The sequence below is a fragment of the Lithobates pipiens genome, unplaced genomic scaffold, assembly GCF_037356315.1.
Source record: "Lithobates pipiens isolate NorthernLeopardFrog02 unplaced genomic scaffold, aLitPip1_a1.2 Scaffold_25, whole genome shotgun sequence".
Classification (NCBI taxonomy): Eukaryota; Metazoa; Chordata; class Amphibia; order Anura; family Ranidae; genus Lithobates; species Lithobates pipiens.
In genome coordinates, this window is record NW_027507787.1 from 36,588,107 (window position 1) to 36,615,908 (window position 27,802).

Below are 27,802 nucleotides of genomic sequence, written 5' to 3' on the forward strand. Positions count from 1 at the left end.
AAGGGTTAAAACCTCTTGATTTTTTATTGCTGTCTGTGTCCCCACTGGATAGATTTTCCTCCAGTTCCTGTCCCAGTGGTAGAAGGTCAGAGGAACAGGATGTAATAGGAAATCTTTACAATGGGGAATAAAGACAGCAACAAAAACACATAAGTAGAGCTGGGAAGTCTTAAAAACTCTGTTAAAGTGTGTATTACCCCCAAAAAAAAAGATTTCATATATGCGTTACTCAATGTTTCTATACAATATTTCTTGTAAAGTTTTTATTAGGTATATATACCAAGTGATCCTGCACGTTCCACTTGGTTCCTCTTCCAAACTGACCATGACCTATTACTGACCCAAAACTATTTGAGGTTTCACTACTGGCTTTTATAGCACTACATCCATAAATACTTTACAATTTTATAGCTGTATGTCGCTCCCCTCGTGACTCCCATTCTCTTAATTTCTTGTCTTGCTATCAATAGGATAAAATGCGGGATGAATTCTCCCCAACAGGGTAATAGACAGCAATACAACCCTTGCAGATTTTTTCCTACTCTTCTAAAGACAAAAAAAATGCTTAGAGTTTTATTTAAAAGAAAAAAAAAATCAACATAAAATTATTGAAAATAATAAATTCTCATATTATAAGGTTGAGATATTTATGTTTTTTTTATGTTATTAGCCATTTAAGTCTTTAGGTTACAAAAAAAAATGTTGAAAACTCTATCCTTTCATGTGATTTCAGATATATTTAGAGCTAATGAATTGTTCTCTTGCAGAGAAAAATGTAAATGCGATCCTTCGTTCTTTAATACAAAACAACCTATATTTTAGGTTCCCCTGATATTTTAAGTCTTTGAAACATTCTCCATCTGTATGAGCTATTCCTCACATATGTAGTTGTCTGATGTTGCCCTTGTCTGTTGGTGCGCTTGCATGACATGCAGGCAATCAATATGGACTTACATCTGGGAGTTTAGATATAAAATCATAGGCATTGGCTTCTTTAGTAGCTTGTATGATCTCAGCATCAGTGACATCTTCTCTTCCATAGCGGATGTTTTCTTTGATTGTCGTACCAAACAAAACAGGCTCTTGGCTAACAACTCCAATGTTTTCACGTAGCCACTTCACATTGAGGGTGCGTATGTCATGCCCATCCACAGTCACCTAAAGAAAATAAAAGCCATCAGGCTGAAACCTCACAAGTATCTTTTTAAGATCTCAAAGCAATAAGAACATTCATTAAACCTGCAGAACGACTTGAGAAATTATGCTAAAGTCAAAAAGTTCATTAGTACACCTTATTCTAAAGATTGTGTGATAATAAATTTTATACATTTTTGTAAATATTTTATTATATCTTTTCATGTGACAACACTGAAGAAATGACACTTTGCTACAATGTAAAGTAGTGAGTGTACAGCTTGTATAACAGTGTAAATTTGCTGTCCCCTCAAAATAACTCAACAAACATCCATTAATGTCTAAACCGCTGGCAACAAAAGTGAGAACACCCCTAAGAGAAAATGTCCAAATTGGGCCCAAAGTGTCAATATTTTGTCTGGCCACTATTATGTTCCAGCACTGCCTTAACCCTCTTGGGCATGGAGTTCACAAGAGCTTCACAGGTTGCCACTGGAGTCCTCTTCCACTCCTCCACAATGACATGACGGGGCTGGTGGATGTTGGAGACCTTGTGCTCCTCCATCTTCCATTTGAGGATGCCCTACAGATGCTCAATAGGGTTTAGGTCTGGAGACATGCTTGGCCAGTCCATCACCTTTACCCTCAGGTTCTTTAGCAAGGCAGTGGTCATCTTGGAGATGTCTCTGGGGTCGTTATGTTGTAATACTGCCCTGCGGCCCAGTCTCTGAAGGGAAGGGATCATGCTCTGCTTCAGTATGTCACAGTACATGTTGATATTCATGGTTCCCTCAATGAACTGTAGCTCCCGAGTTCCGGGAGCACTCATGCAGCCCCAGACCATGATTTTCCCACTACCATGCTTAACTGTAGGCAAGACACACTTGTCTCTGTACTCCTCACCTGGTTTCCGCCACACACGTTAGACACCATCTGAACCAAATAAGTTTATCTTGGTCTCATCAGACCACAGGACATGGTTACAGTAAACCATGCCCTTTGTCTGCTTGTCTTCAGCAAACTGCAGGCTTTCTTGTGTATCATCTTTAGAAGAGGCTTTCTTCTGGGATGACAGCCATGCAGACCAATTTGATGCAGTGTGCGGCATATGATCTGAGCACTGACAGGCTGACCCCTCACCCCTTCAATCTCTGAAGCAATGGTGGCAGCACTCATATTTCTATTTCCCAAAGAGAAGCATGTGCACTCAGATTCTTTGGTCGACCATGGTAAGGCCTCTTCTGAGTGGAACCTGTCCTGTTAAACTGCTGTGTGGTCTTGGCCACCATGCTGCAGCTCAGTTTCAGGGTCTTGCCAATCTTATAGCCGAGGCCATCTTTATGTAGAGCAACATTTTTTTTTTTCAGATCCTCAGAGAGTTCTTTGCCATGAGGTGCCATGTAGAACTTCCAGTGACCAGTATGAGAGAGTGAGAGCAATAACACCAAATTAACACATCTGCTCCCTATTCACACCTGAGACCTTGTAACACTAATGAGTCACGTGACATCAGGGAGAGAAAATGGGTAATTGGGCTCATTTTGGAAATGTTCACTTTGGGGTGTACTCACTTTTGTTGCCAGCGGTTTAGACATTAATGGCTGTGTGTTGAGTTACTTTGAGGAGACAGAAAATTTACACTGTTATATATGCTGTACACTCACTACTTTACATTGTAGCAAAGTGTCATTCGTTTAGTGTTATTTGAAAAGATAAAAAAATATTTACAAAAATGTGTCACTTTTGTGAGAGACTGTGCGTGTGTGTGAGTGTGTGATATATATTTTTTTTTATTACACACACACATACATATATACAGCTAGATAAGGGCATATGGTGCCTTTGGCGAGAGTTGTGGCATCTTGCCAATCAAACTATGCTGTGGGACATCTCTTCCCAGCATCTACAAGCAATGCTTCATGCATCCTTCTTAGAAGATAGAGCATATGACTAGTTCTTTGTAAATTTGTTATTGTGGGTATGCATATTAAGACTATGGAGAGGCCTTCGTGGTCAGATTTGGGAATTGATGGCCTGCAAAACTGGAGTCTAAAACAAAGTGTTTCCAGAACACCACATTACAAAAAAAATAGAAGATTTTAGATACAGTAGGAGGTGACCTGGTGTTTTAGGATCTAGAGTCTTCTAGGTTAAGTAAAATTATTGATTCAATTGTACTACTAGACACACGTCTTTGCAACTTAAACCTCATACAAGTCCATTTTACATACCTCCCCTATAAATGGGTCATAGAATCTCTGAAGAAGCTGAATTGTGGTGCTTTTTCCACAGCCGCTGGCCCCAACTAGGGCAACAGTCTTTCCGGCTTTTACTGTAAGGTTCAAGCCCTTTAAAATCTATGACAAAATAAACACATACATAAGTAAATTACAGCTCTTTTCTATTTGTTTTATGTATTTTATATCTCCTAATGTTACTTTGGAAATAAGCAGTCTCAATTGGTGGCAAAAATTGGATTTTGTGTGTTTTATTCACCCTTGAAGTGACTTTGAAATGCCCATAACTTGCCTCTCATGAATATGACTATGATAATGTTAATGCATGACAAAGTATATACTGTACATAAGTAGCAGCTTTCAAGAACGGCAATGCAGAAGATAAGCAATATTTAAATGCAAAAAAATCAAAAATGCTTCAAAAACAATAGTAATTTTCAAAGGATTCGTTTTTAATGTCAATGGAGAAAATTGCCTTAAATCGGTTATGGTGACACAGGTTAGATGCTCAATGTGATCTCTATGCATATATTTCCCATGGTTCTGAAGAATGAAGGGGTACAGAAGTTGTAATAGTAGTGCACATAGCTGAACTTGAGGAGTGTGCTGAGCAGTGGCGGCCCATGCATTGTGGGAGCATGGGCACCGTCTCCCTGACACCTTTGCCGCCCTCCCTATTTATGTGCCCGACCCCTTTCAGGACGTCGGACACATGAAATACTATGGTGGGGATAGACAGGGGTGTGTATTTTGAAGCACATGATTAGAGCCAGAGGCTCCAATAGGCTTCAAAATAGGGTGAACACTGTGTCCCGATCCCACCCTGTTGTGTGGCATAGCGAATTCATTGTTGCTATTTTCACACTAACGTTCCTCCCTGTCAATCATCATACAGAGGAAACCTGTCTCCCGATTGCCCAAAGCATTAGGGGATCCTATTGGATGCCTAACACTTTGGCGGAAGAGGGGACGCGGTGAAGGAAGCCTGAGGAGTTGAGCGGACACAGGAGCTGCAGCCGCCGCTTCCTGCCACCACAGAAGGGGAGGAGGAAGCTCTGCTACATGAGCGGCGAATGCCACTGGACTGGCTGCGGTGGGATTAGTGAAGTGACAGCAGAGCCGGGGGACACGTCCGGCTGCATATGATGGGGCACCAGTGGCTGCATATGATGGGGCTCCAATGGCTGCATATGATGGGCACAGTGAGGCCCCCCAAAAGTTTTGAGCACCAGCCGTCACTAGTGCTGAGTCAGCATTGCCTGATCTTAGCTGAGGCTTAACAGGTGAATATAAATGTGCTATGATTTTTTAATTGACTATACATGCAGATTGTTGTTAATGTTTAAGCTAGACGTTTAGCTTAAATTAAAACTTCAATAAATCAGTAAATCACCAGTAAGTGAATCAAGAATAACTTTTCATCAACTTGGTGTTTCATTGTTTTTTGTGAATCTCAGATGTACATTTACTAATGTGTAAATATCTCTTGTGCACAGACAGCAACACAAACCCAGTGAATTGACCAAGCAAGTGTATATAGTAGTTTATATAGTAGTGCTTTTCCACATTCAACTGGACATGTTCTGTAATGTTGGTTGAAAACACGCTGTTTTGTTTTACCAGCCTGGAATCTATTGTGGATCGGCTGTTTGCTAGGTCTTTATTATTGAATAATAATTAATAAAGATGATGTAATGCTAGATGTTATCTATTCAAACGTGGATACATTGGCTTGAGGAACATAAAATCTTTATATCTGAAATAATAGACACTTACTTGTGTATCTGGTCTGGTTGGGTAGGAAAAATGGATGTTCTTAAATTCAATATTTCCTGCCAGCTTTTCTGGCTTGTGGCCTTCATTTGAACTGCTGTCTATTGGCCTGTGCTGGAAAATAAAATGACATGAAAATATCAGTTTACAGAAGTAATAATTATTTTAGAAATTTGATTATTTGGTATACGTATGTTAAGGAAATATACAGGGTTGATATATATTTGCCTCATTATGTGTTATGCCTAGTGCGTAAAGATACTGTATTGTTTTTTTTTGGGTGGTGAGATTTAAAGAAGAGCACAAGCATTTTCCCAATCATACTCCAATTTAGCTGTGAAATATTTGTAGGGCAGGAAGATCAGGTTATGTAGACTGTAGAGAAAATCAAAGAAAAGAGACACCCCTTTCCTCTCTCCTAGCAGACATATTACTATCTGGCTTAATCAGTTATAACCACTTCCAAACTTGTAGATTGTACTGGGATATCTCATGAGGAATTCCAGTATGCTTTGCAAATGGAGTATAATGAACGCTTCCTAGAATTTGTTAATTTATAAAATAAAACATGTATTACAAAAATTATCAATTATCAATGCTCTGTCTAATTGGGCGACTATATGGAAGATGAGGTTTAATGTTGAGAAATGTAAAGTTATGCACTTGGGGGCTAAGAATATGCATGCATCATACATGCTAGGGGGGGTACAACTGGGGGAATCCATAGTGGAGAAGAATCTGGGGGTTTTGGTAGATCATAAGCTCAATAATAGCATGCAATGCCAAGCTGCGGTTTCCAAAGCGAGCAAAGTCCTTTCCTATATTAAGAGAGGTATGGACTCCAGAGAGAGAGATATAATTTTGCCCCTGTTCAAATCATTAGTAAGACCTCATCTGGAATATGCCATTCAGTTTTGGGCACCAGTTCTCAAAAACGATATCGGGGAACTGGAGAAAGTGCAGAGAAGGGCAACCAAACTGATAAGAGGCATGGAGGAACTCAGCTATGAGGAAAGATTAGAGGAACTGAATGTATTCTCTCTTGATAAGAGGAGATTAAGGGGGATATGATCAACATGTACAAATATATAGGGGGTCCATATAGTGAACTTGGTGTTGAGTTATTCACTTTACAGTCAACAAAGAAGACAAGGGGGCACTCTTTATGTCTAGAGGAAAAGAGATTTCATCTCCAAATACGGAAAGGTTTCTTCACAGTAAGAGCTGTGAAAATGAAAATGTGGAATAGAGTCCCTGCAGAGGTTGTTCTGGTCAGCTCAGTGGATTGCTTTAAGAAGGGCCTGGATTATTTCCTAAGTGTACATAATATAACTGGGTACTAACATTTATAGGTAAAGTTGATCTGGGGAAAATCCTCTCGGGGGATCAGGAAGGAATTTTTTCCCCTGCTTTAGCAAATTGGATCATGCTCTGCTGGGGTTTTTTGCCTTCCTCTGGATCAACTGTGGGTATAGAATTGGGTATACCTTAAAAGATGGAACTCCCTCAATATTTCGTGGTTTGGTAGGGCCTCATTGATAAAAATGACTATTCTGCCCAGATTCCTTTACGCTATGCAAACGATCCCCATCAGATTACCATCTTCCTTCTTTGCCGCCTTCCACAAAGCATGTACCACCTTTATATGGAGGAGTAAACCTCCTAGAATCAAATACACAAGATTAATTCTCCCAAAAAATAAAGGTGGAATAGCCCTCCCGGACCTGAAAAAATACCACCAAGCAACTATACTCACACGGATAGTTGACTGGAATTTACACCAACCTATCAAAGATTGGGTATCACTAGAACAAGCCCAATTTCCCTTCCCAATCAACCATCTTCCATGGATAAACCCCAAATACCACTCAAAAGAGATCAAATCTCATCCTCTTATTGGTCCCACGTTAGCAATATTTCATGACACGTATAAGAAAAGTGACCCCACCCCTTGGATCAGTTCCCTAACGCCTCTCAGAGACAATCCCGACTTCCCCCCAGGAAACAAACAAAAATCTTTCTTAGCAAGCTGGCCCCACAAAGCAGTACTGATTAAACATTTCTTACGCAATGGGAAACCTTTACCCCTCGAGGAAATCAATAAAGATAATGACCCTAGACTAATCTCACACTGGACATACTTCCAAATAAGGCATTTTCTCTCCACAGTAGTATTGGCAACTCTGAGTTCCAAATCTCCCAAGACCCTTGAGACCCTATGCTCAGGAACGCATCCTCAAAGACACAATATTTCAATTATCTATAACTCATTATTTGACGAGGGTTTAGAGTTCTCCTCCCCATCCTGTCTAGCTTGGGAAAACGACCTCAATCGATCATTCACTAATAAAAATTGGGAAACTATTTTCATGTACGCTCATAAAGGCTCACTCAACGTCGCTACTCAGGAGTGTGGGTTTAAGATTCTAACTAGATGGTATAGAACACCCAGCACCATACAGAAATTCAACCCCCAGATCTCCAACAAGTGTGGGAGGTGCAGTGGTGAAGTGGGATCATTATTTCACTTATGGTGGTCTTGCCCGCATATTCAACCATTTTGGAAAATGGTTCACGAAACCATTACATTCATAACCTCAGAACCGTTAGAATTAGATCCAGCCCACTTTCTACTGCACCACAACACAATCCCCTCAAAAAAATATTTGAAATCCCTAATTATGATAATGACAAACGCTGCTAGACACTGCATCCCCTCCCATTGGAGGTCAACCTCAATCCCAACGAAAAAGGAATGGTTCAGAAGGATCAACTCTATTGAAACTATTGAAGAGCTTATCAGTATTTCGCAAGAAAGAATGTTACAATTCACCTCAACCTTGTCAAAATGGCTAGCATTTAAAGATACTCAGGAATACGAATTGTCCATTTAAGTATTATTTGTTGTCGATTCTCTGTCAGTGATTTATGTTCTCTTACTTAAGATGTTCAAACAGCGCAGGCCGCTGTCCATTCAACCTCATTGCCTAATCTTCCCTCCTGCTACTATGCCTAAATAAAAATATATATATTTTTTTTTTCTTCTTTTCTCTCTTCTCCCCTCCTTCCCCCTTCCTTCACAAGAACATTCTTATGTTATCTTCATATACGCTTTGACTCTCTTTTCGCCTTAACTGATAAGTACAACTTTTCATTTTGATTAAAACATTACATGTTGTAACTATTCATTCCCTGTGAATTTAGCAACATCTTATGTATCCTTGCTTACATTTATGATAACATGTTAAAATGTAAACGCCATTGTGCGATTCAATTTTGATTGTAATGCTCTGTTACTTTTCAATAAAAATTTGTGTAAAAAAAAAAAAAAAAGAATTGGGTATATGGGATTGTATGATATTATTATTAATAATTTTTTTTTTTTTTTTTGTGGTTGAACTTGATGGACATGTGTCTTTTTTCAACCTGACTAACTATGTAACTATGTAAAAATATAAACTTTATATTGAATAATTGTATCACTCATCTAGCATTAACTATACCTACAGTAGGTATTTTCTGTACCTGATGAAAATGTCCTTAGCCTGAAAATGTAAAACAATTTCAGATGCCAAATCAAAGGACTGGCAATCTGCAATTCATTTGATTTTGATTTTTGGGTTTAAATACACTTAGATATAGCAAAGCTTAAGTGTATTCTGCAATTATCTGTAGTAATTTGAATATACCACTAAAAGATGACAATGATTGCTTACTATGGGTTATTACATTTATCACTCACTGAATAAAGTCGTACAAGGCAAAGAATGGGCAAATTGCAGTAACCAATCAGAATGCTGCATAAAAACAAGATCTTGGTCATGGGACTTTGAATGAGGTGGGCCACACAATGAGATAAATAATCTAATTCCTGGTTACAAAAAATGCACTTATGCAATACATTACAATACATTACAAAAATTGTATCAAAATATTCACATAGTCATCTGATGAGTGGACATTAATACGATACACAAACCCATTGAGTTCCATGGATGCTACACAACGTGTTTCATTATATATCATTATATACTTTGTTATGACTTTGTATGAATAATATGTTTACTATTTACGGATTTTGTTTATGATGTTTAATTTACAGATGACTATGAATATTTTGATACAATTTTTGTAATGTATTTGTGCATTTTTTGTAACCATAAATGTGATTCTTTATCTCATTGTGTGGCCCACCTCATTCAAAGTCCCATGACCAATATCCTGTTATTATGCAAAATACATCGGGATGGAGGTGGGTCATGGTGTATGCCTCACATCATTCTCTTCTTTATGTAACCAATCAGAATGAATCTTACTTATGTAATCATACATCTGATGGGATGTTAAGGTCTAGAGATTTTTGCACTTTTTACTTTAGACAGCTTTAAAACAGACCCATTCTTTTTTTTAATTAGCATGTTCACATATTATAATTGCCAAGCTACTCTACATAGTGCTTAATGCTAGGCCAACAGAAACATCTTTATATCAAAATTTAAATATGCAATAATTGGGATCAGGGTTGAACCATGAAAGATAAACAGTTTATTTAAGGACATGAACTAGTTTGTCAACAGAAGGAAGCAAACTTATGTTTGGCTCAGTATATTTTTCTAGTGGCAGTCTCTTGCCTTCTAAAGCTCAGAATCTCAATGTTATTCTACAAATATTAAATTAACTTTACAGTGGTGTGCACAGTGTTATTTCTCTCTTTTGGGTGTACATGCATTTGATATCTACAGTGCCTTGCAAAAGTATTCACCCCCCTTGGCTTTTTACCTATTTTGTTACATTACAGCCTTTAGTTCAATTTTTTTTTGTGTTTTTTTTTTTATCTGAATTATATGTGATGGATCAGCACACAATAGTCTAAGTTGAAGTAAAATTATAAAAATATATACACAAAACTATTTTTCAGAAATAAACTGATAATTGTCATGTGCGTATTCACCCCCTTTGTTATGAAGCCCATAAAAAGCTCTGGTGCAACCAATTACCTTCAGAAGTCACATAAGTAGTTACATGATGTCAACCTGTGTGCAATCTAAGTGTCACATAATCTGTCATTACATATACACACACCTTTTTGAAAGGCCCCAGAGGCTGCAACACCTAAGAAAGAGGCACTGCTAACCAAACTCTCCAAACAAGTAAGGGACAATGTTGTTGAGAAGTACAAGTATGGGTTAGGTCATAAAAAAATGATCTAAATATTTGATGATCCGTAGGAGCACCATCAAATCTATCATAGCCAAATGGAAAGAACATGGCACAGCAGCAAACCTGTCAAGAGACAGGCGCACACCAAAACTCACAGGCTGAGAAAGGAGGGCATTAATCAGAGAGGCAGCACAGAGAGTTGCCAGAAGCATTACTTGCAGCAAAAAACAAAATGGCACATTTCGCATTTGCAAAAAGGCATGTGGGAGACTCCCAAAATGAAGGAAGGTGCTCTGGTCTGACGAGACTAAAATTGAACTTTTTGGCCATCAAAGAAAATGCTATGTAGGGTGCAGACCCAAAAAAATCATATCACCCAAAGCACACCATCCCCACAGTAAAACATAGTGTTGGCAGCATCATTCTATGGGGATGTTTTTCAGCAGTTGAGACTGGGAAACTGGTCAGAGTTGAGGGAAAATGGATAGTGCGAAAAACAGGGATATTCTTGAGCAAAACCTGTACCACTCTGTGTGCGATTTGAGGCTAGGATGGAGGTTCACCTTCCAGTAGGAAAATGACCCCAAACACACTGCTAAAGCAACACTTAAGTGTTTTAAGGGGAAACAGGTAAATGTGTAATGGTCTAGTCAAAGCCCAGACCTCAACCCAATAGAAACTCTGTGATCAGACTTAAAGATTGCTGTTCACAAGCGCAAACCATCCAACTTGAAGGAGCTGGAGCACTTTTGCAAGGAGAAATGGGCAAACATTCCAGTGGTAAGATGTGCCAAGCTCATAGAGACTTATCCAAAGTGACTTGGAGCTGTGATAGCCGCAAAAGTTGGCTCTACAAAGTATTGACTTTAGGGGGGTGAATAGTTATGCACAATGACTTTTTCTGTTTTGTCCTATTTGTTGTTTGCTTCACAATAAAAAACAAATAAAAAATCTTTAAACTTGTGGGCATGTTCTGTAAATTAAATTATGCAAATCCTCAAACAATCCATGTTAATTCCAGGTTGTGAGGCAACAAACATGAAAAATGGCAAGGGAGCTGAATACATTTGCAAGGCACTGTATTGGAAGGAGCATGTGCAATTCTTATTGCAGTCAATTTTACCTAATTCACAAGAAACATTCCTCGAAATTTGGCCGGTAGAACCTTAAAACTCAATTGTATAGTATGTTAAAATTAAGAGATAGTGAAGTTTTTGCATTAAAACTGGAGGAAAAAAAAACTGCAAAAAATTACAATTATTGCCCAGGGCAACCAAATAGACTTCTTATTTTTCATAAGGTAGGAAACCTAGGCTCTTACTGGCAATAACTAAAGTTGTGTTGATTTTATTTTCTCCACTTGAAATGCATCAGTTCCAGTGTCTGCCCCCCCCCCCCCTCCCCTTTTAAGCAACATAAGGTTTGCTTTAAGAAAACAATTAAAACACATTAACGGACAACCTTAATTTCAAGTTTTGAATGCTGCCTGAGCCCCTAAACATCTGTGCTTAAATGTGCCAACATACCTTCCTCTATCTAATCAGCCTAGGTTTTTTTTAAATAGGGGAAGAATGTTGGTATTGGCGGTTGATGCACTCTCTAGATGGTCTAGGGTGGTAAGGCCAATTGTTAAAGTGAAGCTAGTTTCATGCATGCACACAGGAGAGGAGGGTTTTCTGGCTGACAAAAGTAAGAGCAGGCACCTTGAGATATTTTCTCTTAGAGAGGAGTTCAGAGAGATTAAATTATGCACTGTGAGCATTCTGGGTGGGGTTTGAAATCTTTACACGTTTAACTTGGTAAGTTTTAGCCCACGTTCTTGTACTTAGGTTTGCAGCATGATTACTGCATGTATGAGTTATGGCTAAAGGCTTATTAACCTGGTGCCATGCATTTGCAATGTAGAAGAAGGCCAGAACTGGCTAAAGGCTGCCACACGAACAGGAAGAACATGATATGCAAATTAAAAGCAGATAGTGACCTTGGTCAGTATCAAACTAAGGGCTCTAGACCCTTCAAGCAACAAACATGGCTACTTAGCAAGCATACTAATCAACATGGGCAACAGCTACAAATGTGTGTAGAAGCTTACCTTATCAATGATGCTGTACACTTCATAGGCAGCCCCACGTGCATTAGATATGCTCTCTAGATTTGGTGCGGCTTGACCAAGGGAAAAAGTCCCAATGAGCACAGAGAAAAACACCTGTTAAAAAGAAAAAGCCATTTCAAGCTCTTAGTGTATATTTTCTTCTGACAATCTGTTACATAATATTTCATCCTAAAGACAGCTTATATTTAAAATTCTATTTTATATATACACGAGGGTTCTTCAAAATGTTTCCACACCATTTTCTTATAACTGTGGAAACCATCTTCACCGTAGCATGACAACTCTTATACTAAACTGCAAGGTCAGCCGGCTTGCCAGACAGACTAGTCACATGACACTCAGGCACGACCAATTACTTCTCCTTCCACCCTCACAGTTTTCAACGAAGATTTGAAAGTGCAGAAAATTTTTGAACAAGCTAAACAGTGGAGGTACAGCATACTTAAGCTTCCCCTGGAGAGCTCATGTTTTGCTGAGTATGCTGGGGCTGCTGCTAATGTGTCCAAGGGAACTGTTGGAGGTACTGATGTTTTTATTGGGAGACACCAAAGAAATGGAGGTATAGGAAACAGAAACGGGTAAGAGAGCAGGTATAAGATTAAGACTGGAAGGCTCGCCCATGTAGACCTATGTTGCCAAGTCTTTTTCTTAGTAATTGCCAATCTCTTTTAAACAAGATGAATGAACTCAGGCTGAGGTTTACTACACACAAATTAAATAGCTGTGTGAATGTCCTCACAGAGACCTGGCTGGATGGTTCTAGGCATTGAGTTGGCAGGCTGCTCTGTCGATCAAGTGGACAGGACTGCAGACTCTGGAAAGACTAAAGGAGGTGGTCTGTGTATACATGTTAACAATAAATGGAGTGCAACTATCAATATTGTCCGGACATACTGTTCACCTGATTTGAAATATCTTATGCTAAAAAGTAAGCCTTTTTTTATACCAAGAGAATTTACTAATGTTATAATTGTGGCGGTGTACATATCTCCACAGGTTAATTCTAAGTTGGCTCTGGAGGAAATATTTGATGCTATTAACACCCAGAGGGGGTTGCGATTGTGACTGGCAATTTCAACCATGTAGAGCTATAAACAGTTTTAAATTTTATAAGAACGTACACTTTCCAACAAGGGAGAGCAATATTTTAGATCAGGTATATACAAATGTTTCCAATGCAAAACTACTTTTTTGGAACATCTTGCTTTTTCAGATAACACCACTTTAACCTTGTTTGAAACACAAAATCATAAATAATAAAAATAATAACTAAATTACCAAAAATAATAATAACAACATTTATTCAATAATGTAATCAAATCAATAACACTGAAATTTTCTCATTTGCAGAATTGTCGCTGTCGTCACTTTCAGTGTTTCATGTAGAAATTTGCCATCAATCACTATCGCTTGAATTCTCCAAGTGATTCTAATTTACCAACGCTGTTTTCTAGCTGGTCTAGAACCACTTTTGATGTAAAGGGACACTTTTTAGTTGTCATGGACAATTTCAAGTTTTCAGGCAGAAAGAACAGTATATATAATATAAAAGTGCAGGCAGGGCACTGGACAAAGCACTAGGGACAAAAAGGGATGTGAAATGATTGGATACAGTAATGCAATCTTACAGATTACAGTGAACTGTGTTATGTATTTTTCACTATTTTGAATTTGCCACCGGGCTCTTCCCCCTTGCATCATGATGCTTGCAGGGAACAGAGCCCAGCACAGTAATACATCGGGCAGAGGACACAGCTCGTGGACACAGCAGGGGACAAGGTAAGCAACTTTGCCTGGATACTGCGATGCAATCCTGAATGTGGCTCTGGGTTACCGCTTTTGGTAATGAAAATTCACCTCGAGCCACACTCGGGAATCGATTACCGCCAGGGAGGTTAATGATGATCTCAGGTTATAAGTCTTTTGTTTGCAGAACAAGACTTCTGTTCGATTTCTATCATTGTACCATTGAGGCTGCATTCACACCTCAGCGTTTTCAGCTCATAAAACGTCCCCAAAAAAAGCCTGAAAAACACCCAACAAGCAAAATCCCATTCATTTCAATGGCATGTGTTCACATCTGAGTGTTTTGTCATCTGAAGCAAAATGCCTGAAAAACACTCTAAGCTCAAAGAAACATGAGCTTCTTTGGGGCAGATGAAAGGAGTTTTTCTGCCTTTTACATTGGTGACCTGAACAAAATCGCGGCAAAAACGTGATTTTGAAATGCTCAGGTATGAATGCAGCCTGAGAGTATTCTTCTCCACTGCACTGTAGTGTGGTATGCCAGCTGCAGGGCAGAGGATAAGAAGCGCCTGTCTTCTGTGGTTAAAACAGTACAGCAAATCATAGGAACAGAGCTACTAAATTTGGACACAGCATATGCCAGCCATGGGTGGACATCCTTGCTGGCCATGGGTAAACATACATGGTGGCCATGGGTGGGCATCCTCGGGGGGGGGGGGGGGCTGCACAGATATTCAAACAGGACAGACCCCCTGTCTGTCAGGAGAGCAGCCAATCGGCTCTCCTCTTCTTGCTTCTGTCAGCGCGAGTAGAGGAAAAGCCGATACACGTTTTTTTCCGCTTGTACTATGATTGGACACAGCTGATCACGTGGTAAAGAGCCTCCAGAGACACATCACACCACTGGTTGCCGCAGGAGAGAGGATCGAAGTGCCGGTGTCCTATCACATAATGTCCCCCATCGGATAGCGTCCGCTGTGTACGGCGCATGAACGCCGCCTGCGCCGTGAGTCCAGGTTCTAGCCAAGTGGACATAGCGTTAGAATAAAAAGAGCCGAGCGCAGCGAGGTCATGTCCAAAGCGTGGCGAGCGAAGCGAGCCCACGAGGGGCCCTCTAATATGTGCAGCCCACTACACCGTCCACTTGGATGGTGGGGCTTGCACCTCGACTCACGGCGTAGGCGCCGTTCATCTTCCGAAATTTTCCGAATCTCTTCTGCTCTGTGCTGCACCTGTGCAGTACGGGGCAGACACTTTTAGATGGCTGGACGCTATATGTCAGAACACCGCCAGTCATTCTTCCATAGGGCGGGCGGGAAGTAGTTAAATAGATATGTGGGCATGTGCTAGGAATATGCATGTGTGGTTTTGTTGAGAAGTGTTTTTATTGCTGCTGTAAAGAGTATCCGGATACATTTTGTTGCATGTATACAATGACAAAGTATATCTAGGGCCATCAAGGGTTTAAGTGCATGCCTAACAATGTGCAATGTGTGTATTATGTGCTGCTTCTACTAACAGATCTTTGTTTCTTATCCCTGCTTTGCGAGAGATCATTCACTCTGTACAGAGCCCTGTGCTGATTGTCAACACAGGACTCTGGGCTGTGACTGGACACAAATCATCAGGCCTCAGCCATGAATATTTGGCCGGGACTTGCTGACAGACTTCTGCTGTGTACAATCCTAAACCCTGAAGCAGGCAGTGACATACTAATACGTCGCTTGCCTGCACGGGCCATCCGTCTGCAGTACATTGCGGGAGGGCAGTCGCAAGTGGTTAAAGTTGTAGTTGGAAACTTAAGACATGTGAAATCCAACTTCTTGGGCTATGCTTAACAATCGCACAGAGTAACGTGCAAAGGATCTCAATAGGTAATGGCTTGGTTCAGATGATTTTTCCCCAAGTTTAGCTAAACAGCCAAGCACATGTATGCACAGGTATACTACCTCTTAAATGCCCATCAACACCATCTCCTAAGGTAGCCATGACTAGGGATGAGCTTCGTGTTCGAGTCGAACATACGTTCGACTCGAACATCGGCTGTTCGCCCGTTCGGTGAATTCCGAACGTTATGGGCCGTTCGCGCCAAATTCGTGTGGCGCTCACGGCCCACAATGCACTGCGCCATTGCAGTGCATTGCTGGCTCATGATTGGCCAAGCATGCACTGTGACCCCGCATGCTTGGCCAATCACAGCGCCGGCAGCGAGGAGAGCCATGATTGGCCACAGGCAGTGTAGTGTGTAGTACACGCCCCACACTATATAAGGCCACCAGCGTGGCGGCCTTGTGTAGTGTGTTGGCGTCTGAAGGAGTTAGTGGGTGTTCTGTGTACCTTCAACACAGTATACACCGATCGTTATCGGCCGATTTTTCGTTCTTGCTGTTCTGTAGTGGTTGTTGTCTGCGTGCCCTGACTGCAGTATACACCGCTATATTCACCTATATAGCTAGCTATATTTCTCTTTTTTAAAAGAGCTTGCAGTCAGTGGTAGGAGATTGTGCGTGCTGTCTGCGTGCTCTGAACCCAGTATACACCGCTATATCCATCTATATAGCTAGCTATCTTGCTCGTTTTAAATAGAGCTTGCAGTCAGTGGTAGGAGATTGTGCGTGCTGTCTGCGTGCTCTGAACCCAGTATACACTGCTATATCCACCTATATAGCTAACTATCTTGCTTTTTTTTAATAGAGCTTGCAGTCAGTGGTAGGAGATTGTGCGTGCTGTCTGCGTGCTCTGAACCCAGTATACACCACTATATCTATCTATATAGCTAGCTATCTTGCTAGTTTTAAATAGAGCTTGCAGTCAGTGGTAGGAGATTGTGCGTGCTGTCTGCGTGCTCTGAACCCAGTACACACCGTTATATCCACCTACATAGCTCTTCTCTAATTGAGCCATCTGCCATCTGCAGGAGTTAGTGGATGTTGTGTGTGCCTCCAGCACAATATACACTACCCAATTGCTGGTTTTCCCAACTCCCTTCAGGCCATTACCATGTCTGGAAGGCCAGCAAGGAGAGGCAGACAGGCGCGAGCCGATAAAAGAGGGCAAGCAGGCTCTGTGTGTAGAGACAACAGTGCTGGTCGTGGACGCGGTGCATCGTCATCAGCACGTGGCCATGGGACACGCTTGTCCTTTTCGGCAGCTGGACATGTTGAGCCGCAACATGCCAATGACTTGGTAGAGTGGATGACGAAGCCCTCTTCATCCTCCTCATCCTCTCTCACCCAGGCTCAGGGTATTAGCAAAGCAGCTGCCAATGCATCATCTTCCCTTCTCTCAATGTCATCATCAGTGACTCCTTCCCTAGACCCACCACTTCCTCCTGAGAAGTCTCCTGAACTCTTTGAGCACAGTGTTGGGTACATGCTCCAGGAGGATGCCCAGTGTTTTGTAGGCTCTGATGATGATACTCAACTAGGGGAAGGCAGTAGCGTGAATGCAGAGAGAGGGGATGCTCAAGAAGGACACCAATCTGGCAGTCATGTTCCACAAGCTGCAGCATACTGCCAGGTTTGCTCCAGCGATGAAGAGGGAGGGGATGATGAGGGCACTGACTCCACATGGGTGCCTGATAGGAGAGAGGAGGAGGAGGCACATGTCCAATGAGGCAGGATGCCCTCCGGGGGCCAGCTTAGGGGCAGCACACCGACTGAATCACACCGCAGAGCTCCGCCTGTGCAGGGCGCCGCCTCTGCGCGTTATTCTAAAAGTTCTTTGGTGTGGGCCTTTTTTGAGATGAGTGCATCAGATCGCACCGCTGCTATTTGCAACATATGTCTCAAGCGTATCTCGCGTGGCCAAAACATCAGCCGCTTGGGCACCATATGCTTGACCAGACATATGTTGACCTGCCATGCAGCTCATTGGCAAGCGTACCTCAAAGACCCACACCAAAGAACAAAGCGGACCTCTCCTTGCTCCTCATCAGCTGGGATCTCCAAACCCACTAGACCTTCAGTCCTCTCTGAAACCTGCTCTGAGAGGAATGAAGGTGTAGAATTAGGTGTGTCACAGCCAAGTGCTTCCGGGCACTCTGGTAGCAGTACACCCACGTCCGATTATAGCAGGCAAATGTCCCTGCCCCAGCTGCTGGACCGGCGAAAGAAGTTCAGCGGTTGAATGCTAGCTTGGCTAAATTGCTAGCACTTCAACTGCTGCCTTTTCAGTTGGTAGACTCGGCCCCCTTCCATGAGTTTGTACAATGTGCGGTTCCTCAGTGGCAGGTCCCCAAACGCCACTTTTTCTCACGGAAGGCGATTCCGGCTCTCTACCGGCATGTGGAAGGCAATGTCCTTGCCTCGCTGGACAGGGCGGTCAGCGGTAAGGTGCATATTACCGCTGACTCATGGTCCAGCAGGCATGGACAGGGACGTTACCTGTCTTTCACGGCCCATTGGGTCACTCTTCTGGCAGCTGGGAAGGATGCAGGACAAGGTGCAGTAGTGTTGGAGGTTGTTCCGCCACCACGCATCCAAAATGCTACTATTGGTTGTGACATACCTCTCTCCTCCACCCCCTCCTCTTCTTCTTCCTCCATGGCCTCTTCCAGTGCTCTGTCCTCAGAACCAGCGGTGCTCCGTAGGCGTTCCAGGGGCTACGCAAGTACGCAGGCAAAGCGATGCCATGCCTTGCTTGTGCTGGTTTGTTTGGGGGACAGGAGCCACACTGGGGCGGATGTTTTGTCAGCTCTGCAGGGGCAGGCCGAGAGGTGGTTGACGCCATGCCAGCTTAAGCCAGGAATGGTGGTTTGCGACAATGGCACCAACCTCCTCTCCGCCCTCCGACAGGGACAACTGACCCATGTGCCCTGTGTGGCTCACGTCCTTAACCTGGTGGTTCAGCGGTTCTTGGGCAGGTACCAGGGCTTACAGGATGTCCTGAAGCAGGCCAGGAAAGTCTGTGTGCATTTCCGCCGATCATTTAATGATTGTGCTCGGCTGGCTGAGCTCCAAAAGGAGTTGAACCTGCCCAAGAACCGCCTTATATGTGACATGCCCATCAGGTGGGACTCAACGTTGGCCATGCTGCAGCGGCTGCACATGCAGCAGAGGGCCATCAATGAGTACCTGTGCGACTACGGCACCAGGACAGGGTCAGGGGAGCTTGGTTTTTTCTCACCACGCCAGTGGGGCATGATCAGGGATGCATGCACTGTCTTGTCACCGTTTGAGGAGGCCACAAGGATGGTGAGCAGTGACAGTGCATGCATCAGTGACACTGTACCTCTTGTCCACCTCTTGGAGCATACGCTGCGGGGAATAATGGACAGGGCACTTGAGGCAGAACAGAGATAGGAAGAAGGGGACTTCCTTGCCTCTCAAGGCCCTCTTTATCCAGACAGTGTTCCTGCTGTGCCACCCATCACACAGGAAGAGGATGAGGAGGAGGAGGAGGAGGAGGATGATTGTGTCAGCATGGAGGTGGAGGCTGGCCCTCAGCATCAGCAGCAGCAGTCTTGTAGGGATGATTTACAGTCCCAAGAAACCCGTGGACTTGTACGTGGCTGGGAGGAGGTAGCTGCGGATCATGTTGCCCTTAGTGACTCAGAGGACTCCGGACCGAATGCCTCAGCTAACCTACGCTGCATGGCCTCCCTGATCCTGCAAAGCCTGCGGAAGGATCCTCATATTCTTCAGATCAAGGAGAGGGACCATTACTGCCTGGCCACTCTCCTTGATCCACGGTACAAGGGTAAGGTTGCCGACCTTATCTTGCCATCGCAGAGGGAGCAGAGGATGAGACATCTCCGGGAGGCCTTGCAGAAAGGTCTGTGCAACGCGTTCCCAGAGACTGGGAGGTTACAAGCTCCTGGTCCTGGACAACGTGTTGCTGAGGCATCGGTCAGAAGGAGCGGTGGAGAAGGTGGCCGTCTGACCGATGCTTTCAGACAATTTTTTAGTCCGCAGACCCAAGGTATGATCGGTTCCAGCAACCATCGCCAGCGTCTGATTTACATGGTGCAGGAATACCTAGGGGCAAGGTCAGACTTGGACACCTTTCCCACCAAAAATCCTCTGGCTTACTGGGTCTTGAGGATGGATCACTGGCCAGAGCTTGCACAGTATGCAATTGAGCTACTGGCCTGTCCTGCATCCAGCGTTCTTTCGGAACGCACCTTCGGTACTGCTGGTGGCTTTGTTACCGATTACAGGGTGCGCCTGTCCACCGAATCAGTTGATCGACTGACCTTCATCAAGATGAATCAGTCTTGGATCACCCACAGCTACCAAGCACCTGAAGCTGATGTAACCGAATAATTTTTTTTTAAATATCACATCCCTTCAAGACTGCCTATGCTGATGCTGAGTGACTGTCCTGTTATGTTGATTGTCTATCCCCTTCCTCCTCCGCTGATATGTTGGAAGAACATTTTTGGTTCTGGGTGATGCCATCAGCCCAATTTTTCTGCCCCTGTTTAACAGGGGTGTTTAATTACAATTTTTGATGCAATGCTTTGCAGCAGGGCTAATTCCTGCAATAAAACTAAAGTATATGGGAGAGGTTGCAGTGTCGTGGCACCAGCACCAGTGCCTAAGGCCCAATTTTTCTGCCCCTGTTTAACAGGGGCATTTAATTAAAATTTTTGATCCAATGCTTTGCAGCAGGGCTAATTCCTGCACTAAAACTAGAGTATATGGGAGAGGTTGCAGTGTCGTGGCACCAGCACCAGTGCCAGCAGCCCAATTTTTAAGCCCCTGTTTAACAGGGACATGTAATTACAATTCTTGATATAATATTTCACACGAGGGCCCATTCCTGTGCCCACCCAGAGTAACTGTGAGGACTTATAGTGTTGTGGCACCAGCACCACAACCACTAAAGGTCAATTTTTCTACCACTGTTCAACAATGGCATGTAATTACAATTCTTGATATAATCGTTCACAGCAGGGCACTCCAGCGCCCACCAAGAGTCACTTTGAGGGCTTACAATGTTATGGCAAAACCAACACCTTGTTCTGCCATTTCTGCAGAGCATATAGGGCAGGCCCCTACTTTCAAACATCCAACTTACAAACATCTCCTACTTGCAAACGGAAGGAGACAACAGCAAGTGAGATGAAAAAAGACGGACCGCAAAACACATTATACAGGGGTGATAACCCTTCCCTATGTTTTCCAAAAAGCTTAAAAATCGTTTTTTTGACTGGAGCTACACTTTAAAAATGTACCAGTTGAAAATTACAAACAGATTCAACTTAACACAACAAATCTACACAGTCCCTGTCTTGTTTGCACCGCCTGTATACTGCCATTCTGAGTATATAGGGCCTGGGGGCCACATGCATTTCCTTTTTTTAATATGGGTACGGGGTTCCCCTTAATATCCGTACAAGACCCAAAGGGGCTGGTAATGGGCATGCCATTTTTCTCAATGATTTTCAACCATATTGCAGGAACCAGATATAACATTAAAACCGCAAGCAGTTTTAAATGACGTTATTTCCGTGAAATGTCATTTTGTGCAGGGACTGTTCTAAACACGGGAAACACGTGACACTTCACAGGCATACTATAGACACCCCCCAGGCATGATATTTAAAGGAATATTTCACATTTTTTTTCACTTTAATCGTCATTAAAATCAGTGCTCCCGCCAAAACGGCCATTTTTAAAACTTTGTTTTTGCATTGACCCATGTCCCCTGGGGCAGGAGCCAGGTCCCCAAACCCTTTTTAGGACAGCATCTTGCATATTAGCAGTTAAAATTAGCACTTTTAATTTCGAACGTTCGAGTCCTATAGACTTCAATGGGGTTCTAACGTTCGTACGAATTTGGGGTCCGTTCGAAAGTTCTGGTGCGAACCGAACCGGGGGGTGTTCAACTCATCCCTAGCCATGACAAAAGCAACTAAACTCGCATCACATTGCCTACTGTATTCTCCATTATATCAAAGAAAAATGTAAATGGAGACTTTGGAGGTAGAGACACTTTGATAAAAGGCCATAGTAGATGGGGCCAGTTCAAGAGATCACATTACACGAGTTCCTGAAAGATAATACATTGTTTGGAGATTTAGCAAAACCACATCTACCAAAATTAGGAATAACAATTTTTGTTGGATTCATTTTTCATAGTAGCAAACAGGTAAACAAACTTACAATTAACACTTTTCCAATGCTGTAATTAATAGGTTCATCTACTGTTAATTTGGTTCCATACCAGAAAGCTAGGGCATAAGCTCCAAAAATGAGAAACTGAGTAAGCCCCATGGATATATTTGTTGTAACAGACTTTTTAATGCCAATTTTTTTTGCCTCATGCAAGTTGTCAGTATACCTGCAGGAGAGAATTGTTAGTTATAAGAGTTTAATATAAATTCTGAAACAAGTTAGACATTTTTAATAATCGGATTCCTGAGCTTCACATGTAAACTAAAATGTCACGTTTGGGTGGATTGGCATTTCAAAATTTTCTAACGGGCGAATACCCAATTTTGTTTTAGTGTATAAGGAAAAAGATAGAACCTCTGTCAGGTTTCTATTGCTACAGGAGAGTTGTTCCTTTAGTTTTAGTACCTGGACACACTGGGGTTGATTTATTAATACTGGAGAATGCAACATCTGGTGCAACAGTGCATGGTAGCCGATCAGCTTCCAAATTCAGCTTGTTCATTAAAAAAGTGTTACTAAACACACAACAGTAAAATCAGCCTGTATATGCAGTAGCGCATGCTTGTTATACTTGCTGGGGAATCCAAGGTGTTAATCCTCCGAAATGTGTAAAAAGACTGTTTGATCCTGTCTTCTCTGATCATCTACTACCTTTACTATCCCCAATCCATCTGTTCAAAGTACAGAGCCTTGGAGGCACTCTGTACATGCTTCGTTTGATGTGTATTGCTTGAGAGTTTTCTTTTTTTTGGGAGGGTGCATGTGATCAGCACAGGGCCAATCAGTACTGTCCAGACAGAGGGACAGGGGTCCTGCAGCCTCATAGGACAATCAGGGGAGAATGAAAACTCCTTCTACAAGCTTTAACCAGTGCCTGGCCAGACACTGATAGAAGTCACAGGACTGCTATATACTGCTGATGAGAAAAAGTATTTAGCAGTTTATATTTACTACAATAATTGCATTTCTATGTTCTCTGTACTGTGGGAGACCAGATATAGTGAACGCAGGGTCCTGGGTTTAGTAACACTTTAAGCATTGACAAAAAAAACTGGAAACAGATCAGTTTCTATGCACAGCTGCAGCATATTTTACATTCTCCAGTTTTAGTAAATGAACCCCACTGGACACAACTGTGACAGAAAGTGAGGGGAATGTACCCTTAGGGAATAAAGACAGCAATAAAAACCTGAAAAATTAAAAAGAGTCAGCATTCAAACCATTGACCTCAAGGTTTTAATAAAGTCATTTTGCAATAATAATGTGAAATTCTGAAGAAAATTACATACACAATTATTTTGACTTCATTATAATGATTTCATTAAACCCCAAGTTCAACGGGTTGAGTGTTGGCTCCAATTTCTGGTGTCCCAACAACAGCTCAAAAGTGTATGGATTTGTTACAAAGCAATACAAACTTGACAGTGGCTTGACTGCCTTCCCACTCTAAAGAAAAACAAAGGTATTTTTATTTCTGTTTGTGTCTCTGTTGGATAGATTTCCCCTGATTTCCTATCCCGTAAGAGAGAGAGAGAGAGAGAGAGAGAGAGAGAGAGAGAGAGAGAGAGAGAGAGAGACAGACAGACAGAGAGAGACAGAGAGAGAGAGACAGAGAGAGAGAGACAGAGAGAGAAGAAACTAGTTTAAAACAGATATTACTGCAATGCACCTGCTATATGTGCTACCATTCATTGTAAATGGCACTCCAAAGGACTATATACTAGAGATACACAAAGCAATGCCGTGCACCAAAACACACATACCACACATTGTGGTGTACTGCAATACTAGAAAATGTTCAAGAGTATTTTTTTTTTTTGCAGTATGTTGCCAGCTCATTTAAAATCAATGGGCTTTTTTTAATGCAACACACTAGAATGTGTGAAATAAAGCATGTTGATGCACTGCAAGGGATTGCAAAAGTTGGAAAAGGCCCTAATAGTAGGATGTGACACCTGAGGATACCTGGTACTCAGTTACTTTAGTTTGCCTGTCAACATTACAGCCACACTTTAATTATATGCAACAGTATACATCAGTGATAGGGTAACAAATGTAGAAAGAGGCGGTACAGAATTAGGAGTACTAATAGTGCACCACAGATTGTACGCACCTAGTCAAAGCCTTTTCTTGCCCATTAAAAGCCACAACTGTTCGGATTGCAGTAAGGACCTCCTCTGCTACTGCTCCAGCTTTAGAATAAGATGCCAGTTCTTTTATTGTGAAGGAAGCCAGTAGCTATAAAAAGAAAATACATAGTCTTTAGAATAGAAGCTTAAGTATAAAGAACATTTTCTATGAAGGAGTTTTATGCAGGAGCTTATGAATCTGACGAAAAGTCAGACAGCAAACACACACACACACACACACACACACACACACACTATTAGCCCTTGCACACATGGTCGGACATTCCGTTGGAAAATGTCCGATCGGACCTCGTTGTTGGATAGTTCGACCGTGTGTGGGCTCCATCGGACTGTTTCCGTCGGAATATCCGACGAACAAAGTTTTAGAACTGGGCTATAAAACTTTCCGACAACATTTTGTTCGATTGTGTGCAGAGAATTCCGATTGGACAAAGTGCCACGCATGCTGAAATCAAATTCCTAGACCAAAGCTATTGGCTACTAGCCTGAACGTAGTCCCATTGTAGCGAAATAACATTATCACGTTCTGAACGATCGGATTTTCCAACAACTTTGCCCGACCGTGTGTATGCAACACAAGTTTCGTACAAAATCCGACGGATTTTGTTGTCGGAATGTCTGACCGTGTGTACAAGGGCTTATACTTACCAAAAGGTTTGTATTTCTGGAAAGTCAGTCCACCTGGCCAGCAAAAACAAGTAAACAGCCTATTCCTTCTCAAAAGGTACCAAGACACACCAGAAGCCCACCAAAGCATGATTGCAGTTGAAGGCATTCAATTTGTGCCCGAGCCAATGTCAGCTAGCTAAACAAAATGGCAAGCACCCCAAATTGTTAGACCATGCAATTTTGGTTTTATGTTGGCTAGCTGTTAAGTGTGCTGGGAAAGCCTTTGCTGTGTTTGTGCTGTGCAGTACCCTCCATGTGCACTATACTTTTAGGCTGGTTATAAATTAGGGTGGTTGCTATATTTGTTCAGATTGCTGGATATGGCATGTTGACAGCTGCCATTGTGCTCGGCTTGGTTTCTGTTGCACCTGCACCTTTCTGAAGCAATGGTGCTATCTCTAGACATATACCTGCCCTTAATTTATCTATTGCTAAATATGCTCCAACATGGAGACTCTCAAAGATTAGAGTTAGGACTGCACTTATATATCTACATATATCTGCAAATGTGTGCAACTAAAAACTATTTTAAAAGAAAATTATTAGATGGTGTAATTTGTTTTTATGTTGGCTGGCTAGCAAGTAAATGTGCTCATAACTCCTGTTTTGTTTGTGCTGTTCAAATCCCTTCCATGGGCATCTTTCTTTAAAACTTAGTTTTAAACTAAGGTGGTTGCCATTTTTGGCCGCATGGTTTTGCACCCCATGAGACCTCTCTGCAAGCTTAAAGTCGAACTAAAGGGTGAATACTTACCTGTCCAATGGTCTCTCACTGGTGCTGGCATCCTCTTCTGAGTGTCAGTCATTGGGTATCTTCAATGACCATCAGGGGAAGATGTAACTCTTGCGCAAGTGTAGAAGACAGTCAACCCCGCACTCACAGACTCGCCGGGCACTGTAAACTGAGCTGTGCATGCCCAGTTTAGTTGACAGCACTGGAGAAGATTCAAGACAGTAAGCAAGCAGGTAGGGGCATTTTATTGCAGAAGAGACATTGCATGTCTCTTCTGCAATAAAAGCCGGCCTACTTCCGTTTTTTTACAGTCGAACTTCAGTTTCACATTAAGTTGAAACTGAAGTTTCACATTAACTGCATTAGTTAATTCATAGCAGCACATTGATGAGGTTATAATTCTTCTCTGGGAGAACTGGTGTTAAGCCTAGTACACAACAGTAGTTTTCCTTCGTTCAATCTAGCAGGGCTGCATGAAAAAAAACTGACCACTCGGGACAAGATGTTGTACTAACTATCCAACGTCAGTACAGTGATCTCTGTTCTATTGTGTTCTGACAGGGGGGGGGGGTCCCCCCACACCAGAACTCTCCGGACAAGGCTCTCAGCCATTCCATTGGCTAAGATGAGCTCCTAGTGTGAAGAAATAGCACCAGGCAATGCAGCAAAACAAGATCCCAATGTTAGAATGGGGAAATGTTGCAGAAGGAGCTCCCAGTGTTAGACAATCATAGCAAAATGCTTCTGCTCAATTTCAAGATGCCTACAGACAATAGAAATTGTTTGCATGTATGTAGAACACCCATTAATGCCTGGGGCTGCTAAGCATGATTGATTGTACATTTAATATACCTAGTGGTCACCACATCATTGCTTGAAGTGGACATTAGTATATAGAAATGCCCCTTAACCCTGACATACACAGGTACCTGACAGAATATAAATTGGCAAAATCCCCACAGAGCACCGGCTAAACAATCACGGCAAGCACCAAAATGGTTCAACTTACTTTGGACCACAGTGCTGCAGATACACCAAGTAGAGGGCTCACTGACATGATTACCAGTGTCAGCTTCCAGCCATATATAAATCCAATGATAATTCCAGTTAAAAAAGTTGAAAAGTATTGGATAAATATAGAAATTTTGTCTCCGAGTCCATCATGTATAGTGTTAATATCACTAAGAAAAGAAAAAAATATATAATATAAATAAAAACACTGTACATTCCATTATTACAACAAATTGCATGGTAGCGAGACAGCGAGAGAAAGAGACAAATAAGAGGGGGTTTCACACCTACTGTAATGGAAAGAAATACATTTACAGCGTTTACACTCAAACTATTTCCTGCCTTACGTATAGGGCTGCCCTACAAGCGAAAAAAGTGGTGAAAAAGCTCATGCACCTTTTTGAGCTTCAGGCATTTTTTTTTTTAATTGCACATTTTGACACACATGCAAAATGTGCATCTGCTTGTTGAATTTCGGGTGCCATTAATAATAAATGCCACCGCAAGCATGACAAGCTTTTTCAGCTTTTAATGGATGCACCCAAAATTTTGTGGTTTATGCATTTTCATATAGTACAACAGTGTGAATGCAGCTTTAACCATGATCAGGTATTTTTTGCGATACGGCACTGCGTCGCTTTAGCTGACAATTGCGCAGTCTTGCGACGCTGTACCCAAACAAAATTGATGTCCTTTTTTCCCACAAATAGAGCTTTTTTTTTTTTTTGGTGGTATTTGATCATCTCTGTGGTTTTTATTTTGTGCGCTATAAACAAAAAAAAAAACACAATATTTGTACTTTTTGCTATAATAAATACTCCCAATAATAAAAAAATTATATATATATATATATATATATATATATATATATTTTTTTTTTTCTCAGTTTAGGCCAATATGTATTCTTCTACAAATGTTTGGTAATTAAAAAAAAAAAAATCGCAATGATTTAT

General features: G+C 41.9%; 1 protein-coding gene across 3 annotated transcripts in view; it reads right to left on the bottom strand.

Moving 5' to 3' along the window:
* The window catches only part of LOC143930194 (ATP-dependent translocase ABCB1-like), a 103,957-nt gene that overhangs the window by 38,920 nt on the left and 37,235 nt on the right, over window positions 1-27,802 (bottom strand). For all 3 annotated transcript variants that reach the window (XM_077454246.1, XM_077454247.1, XM_077454248.1), the window contains 7 exons: window positions 26,848-27,019; window positions 24,400-24,524; window positions 22,275-22,452; window positions 12,397-12,510; window positions 5,148-5,258; window positions 3,366-3,491; window positions 955-1,158 (listed from right to left, as the gene is read on the bottom strand). In XM_077454246.1, coding sequence (XP_077310372.1) covers window positions 955-1,158; window positions 3,366-3,491; window positions 5,148-5,258; window positions 12,397-12,510; window positions 22,275-22,452; window positions 24,400-24,524; window positions 26,848-27,019 — 1,030 coding nt within the window. The remainder of the gene's footprint in view (window positions 1-954; window positions 1,159-3,365; window positions 3,492-5,147; window positions 5,259-12,396; window positions 12,511-22,274; window positions 22,453-24,399; window positions 24,525-26,847; window positions 27,020-27,802) is intronic.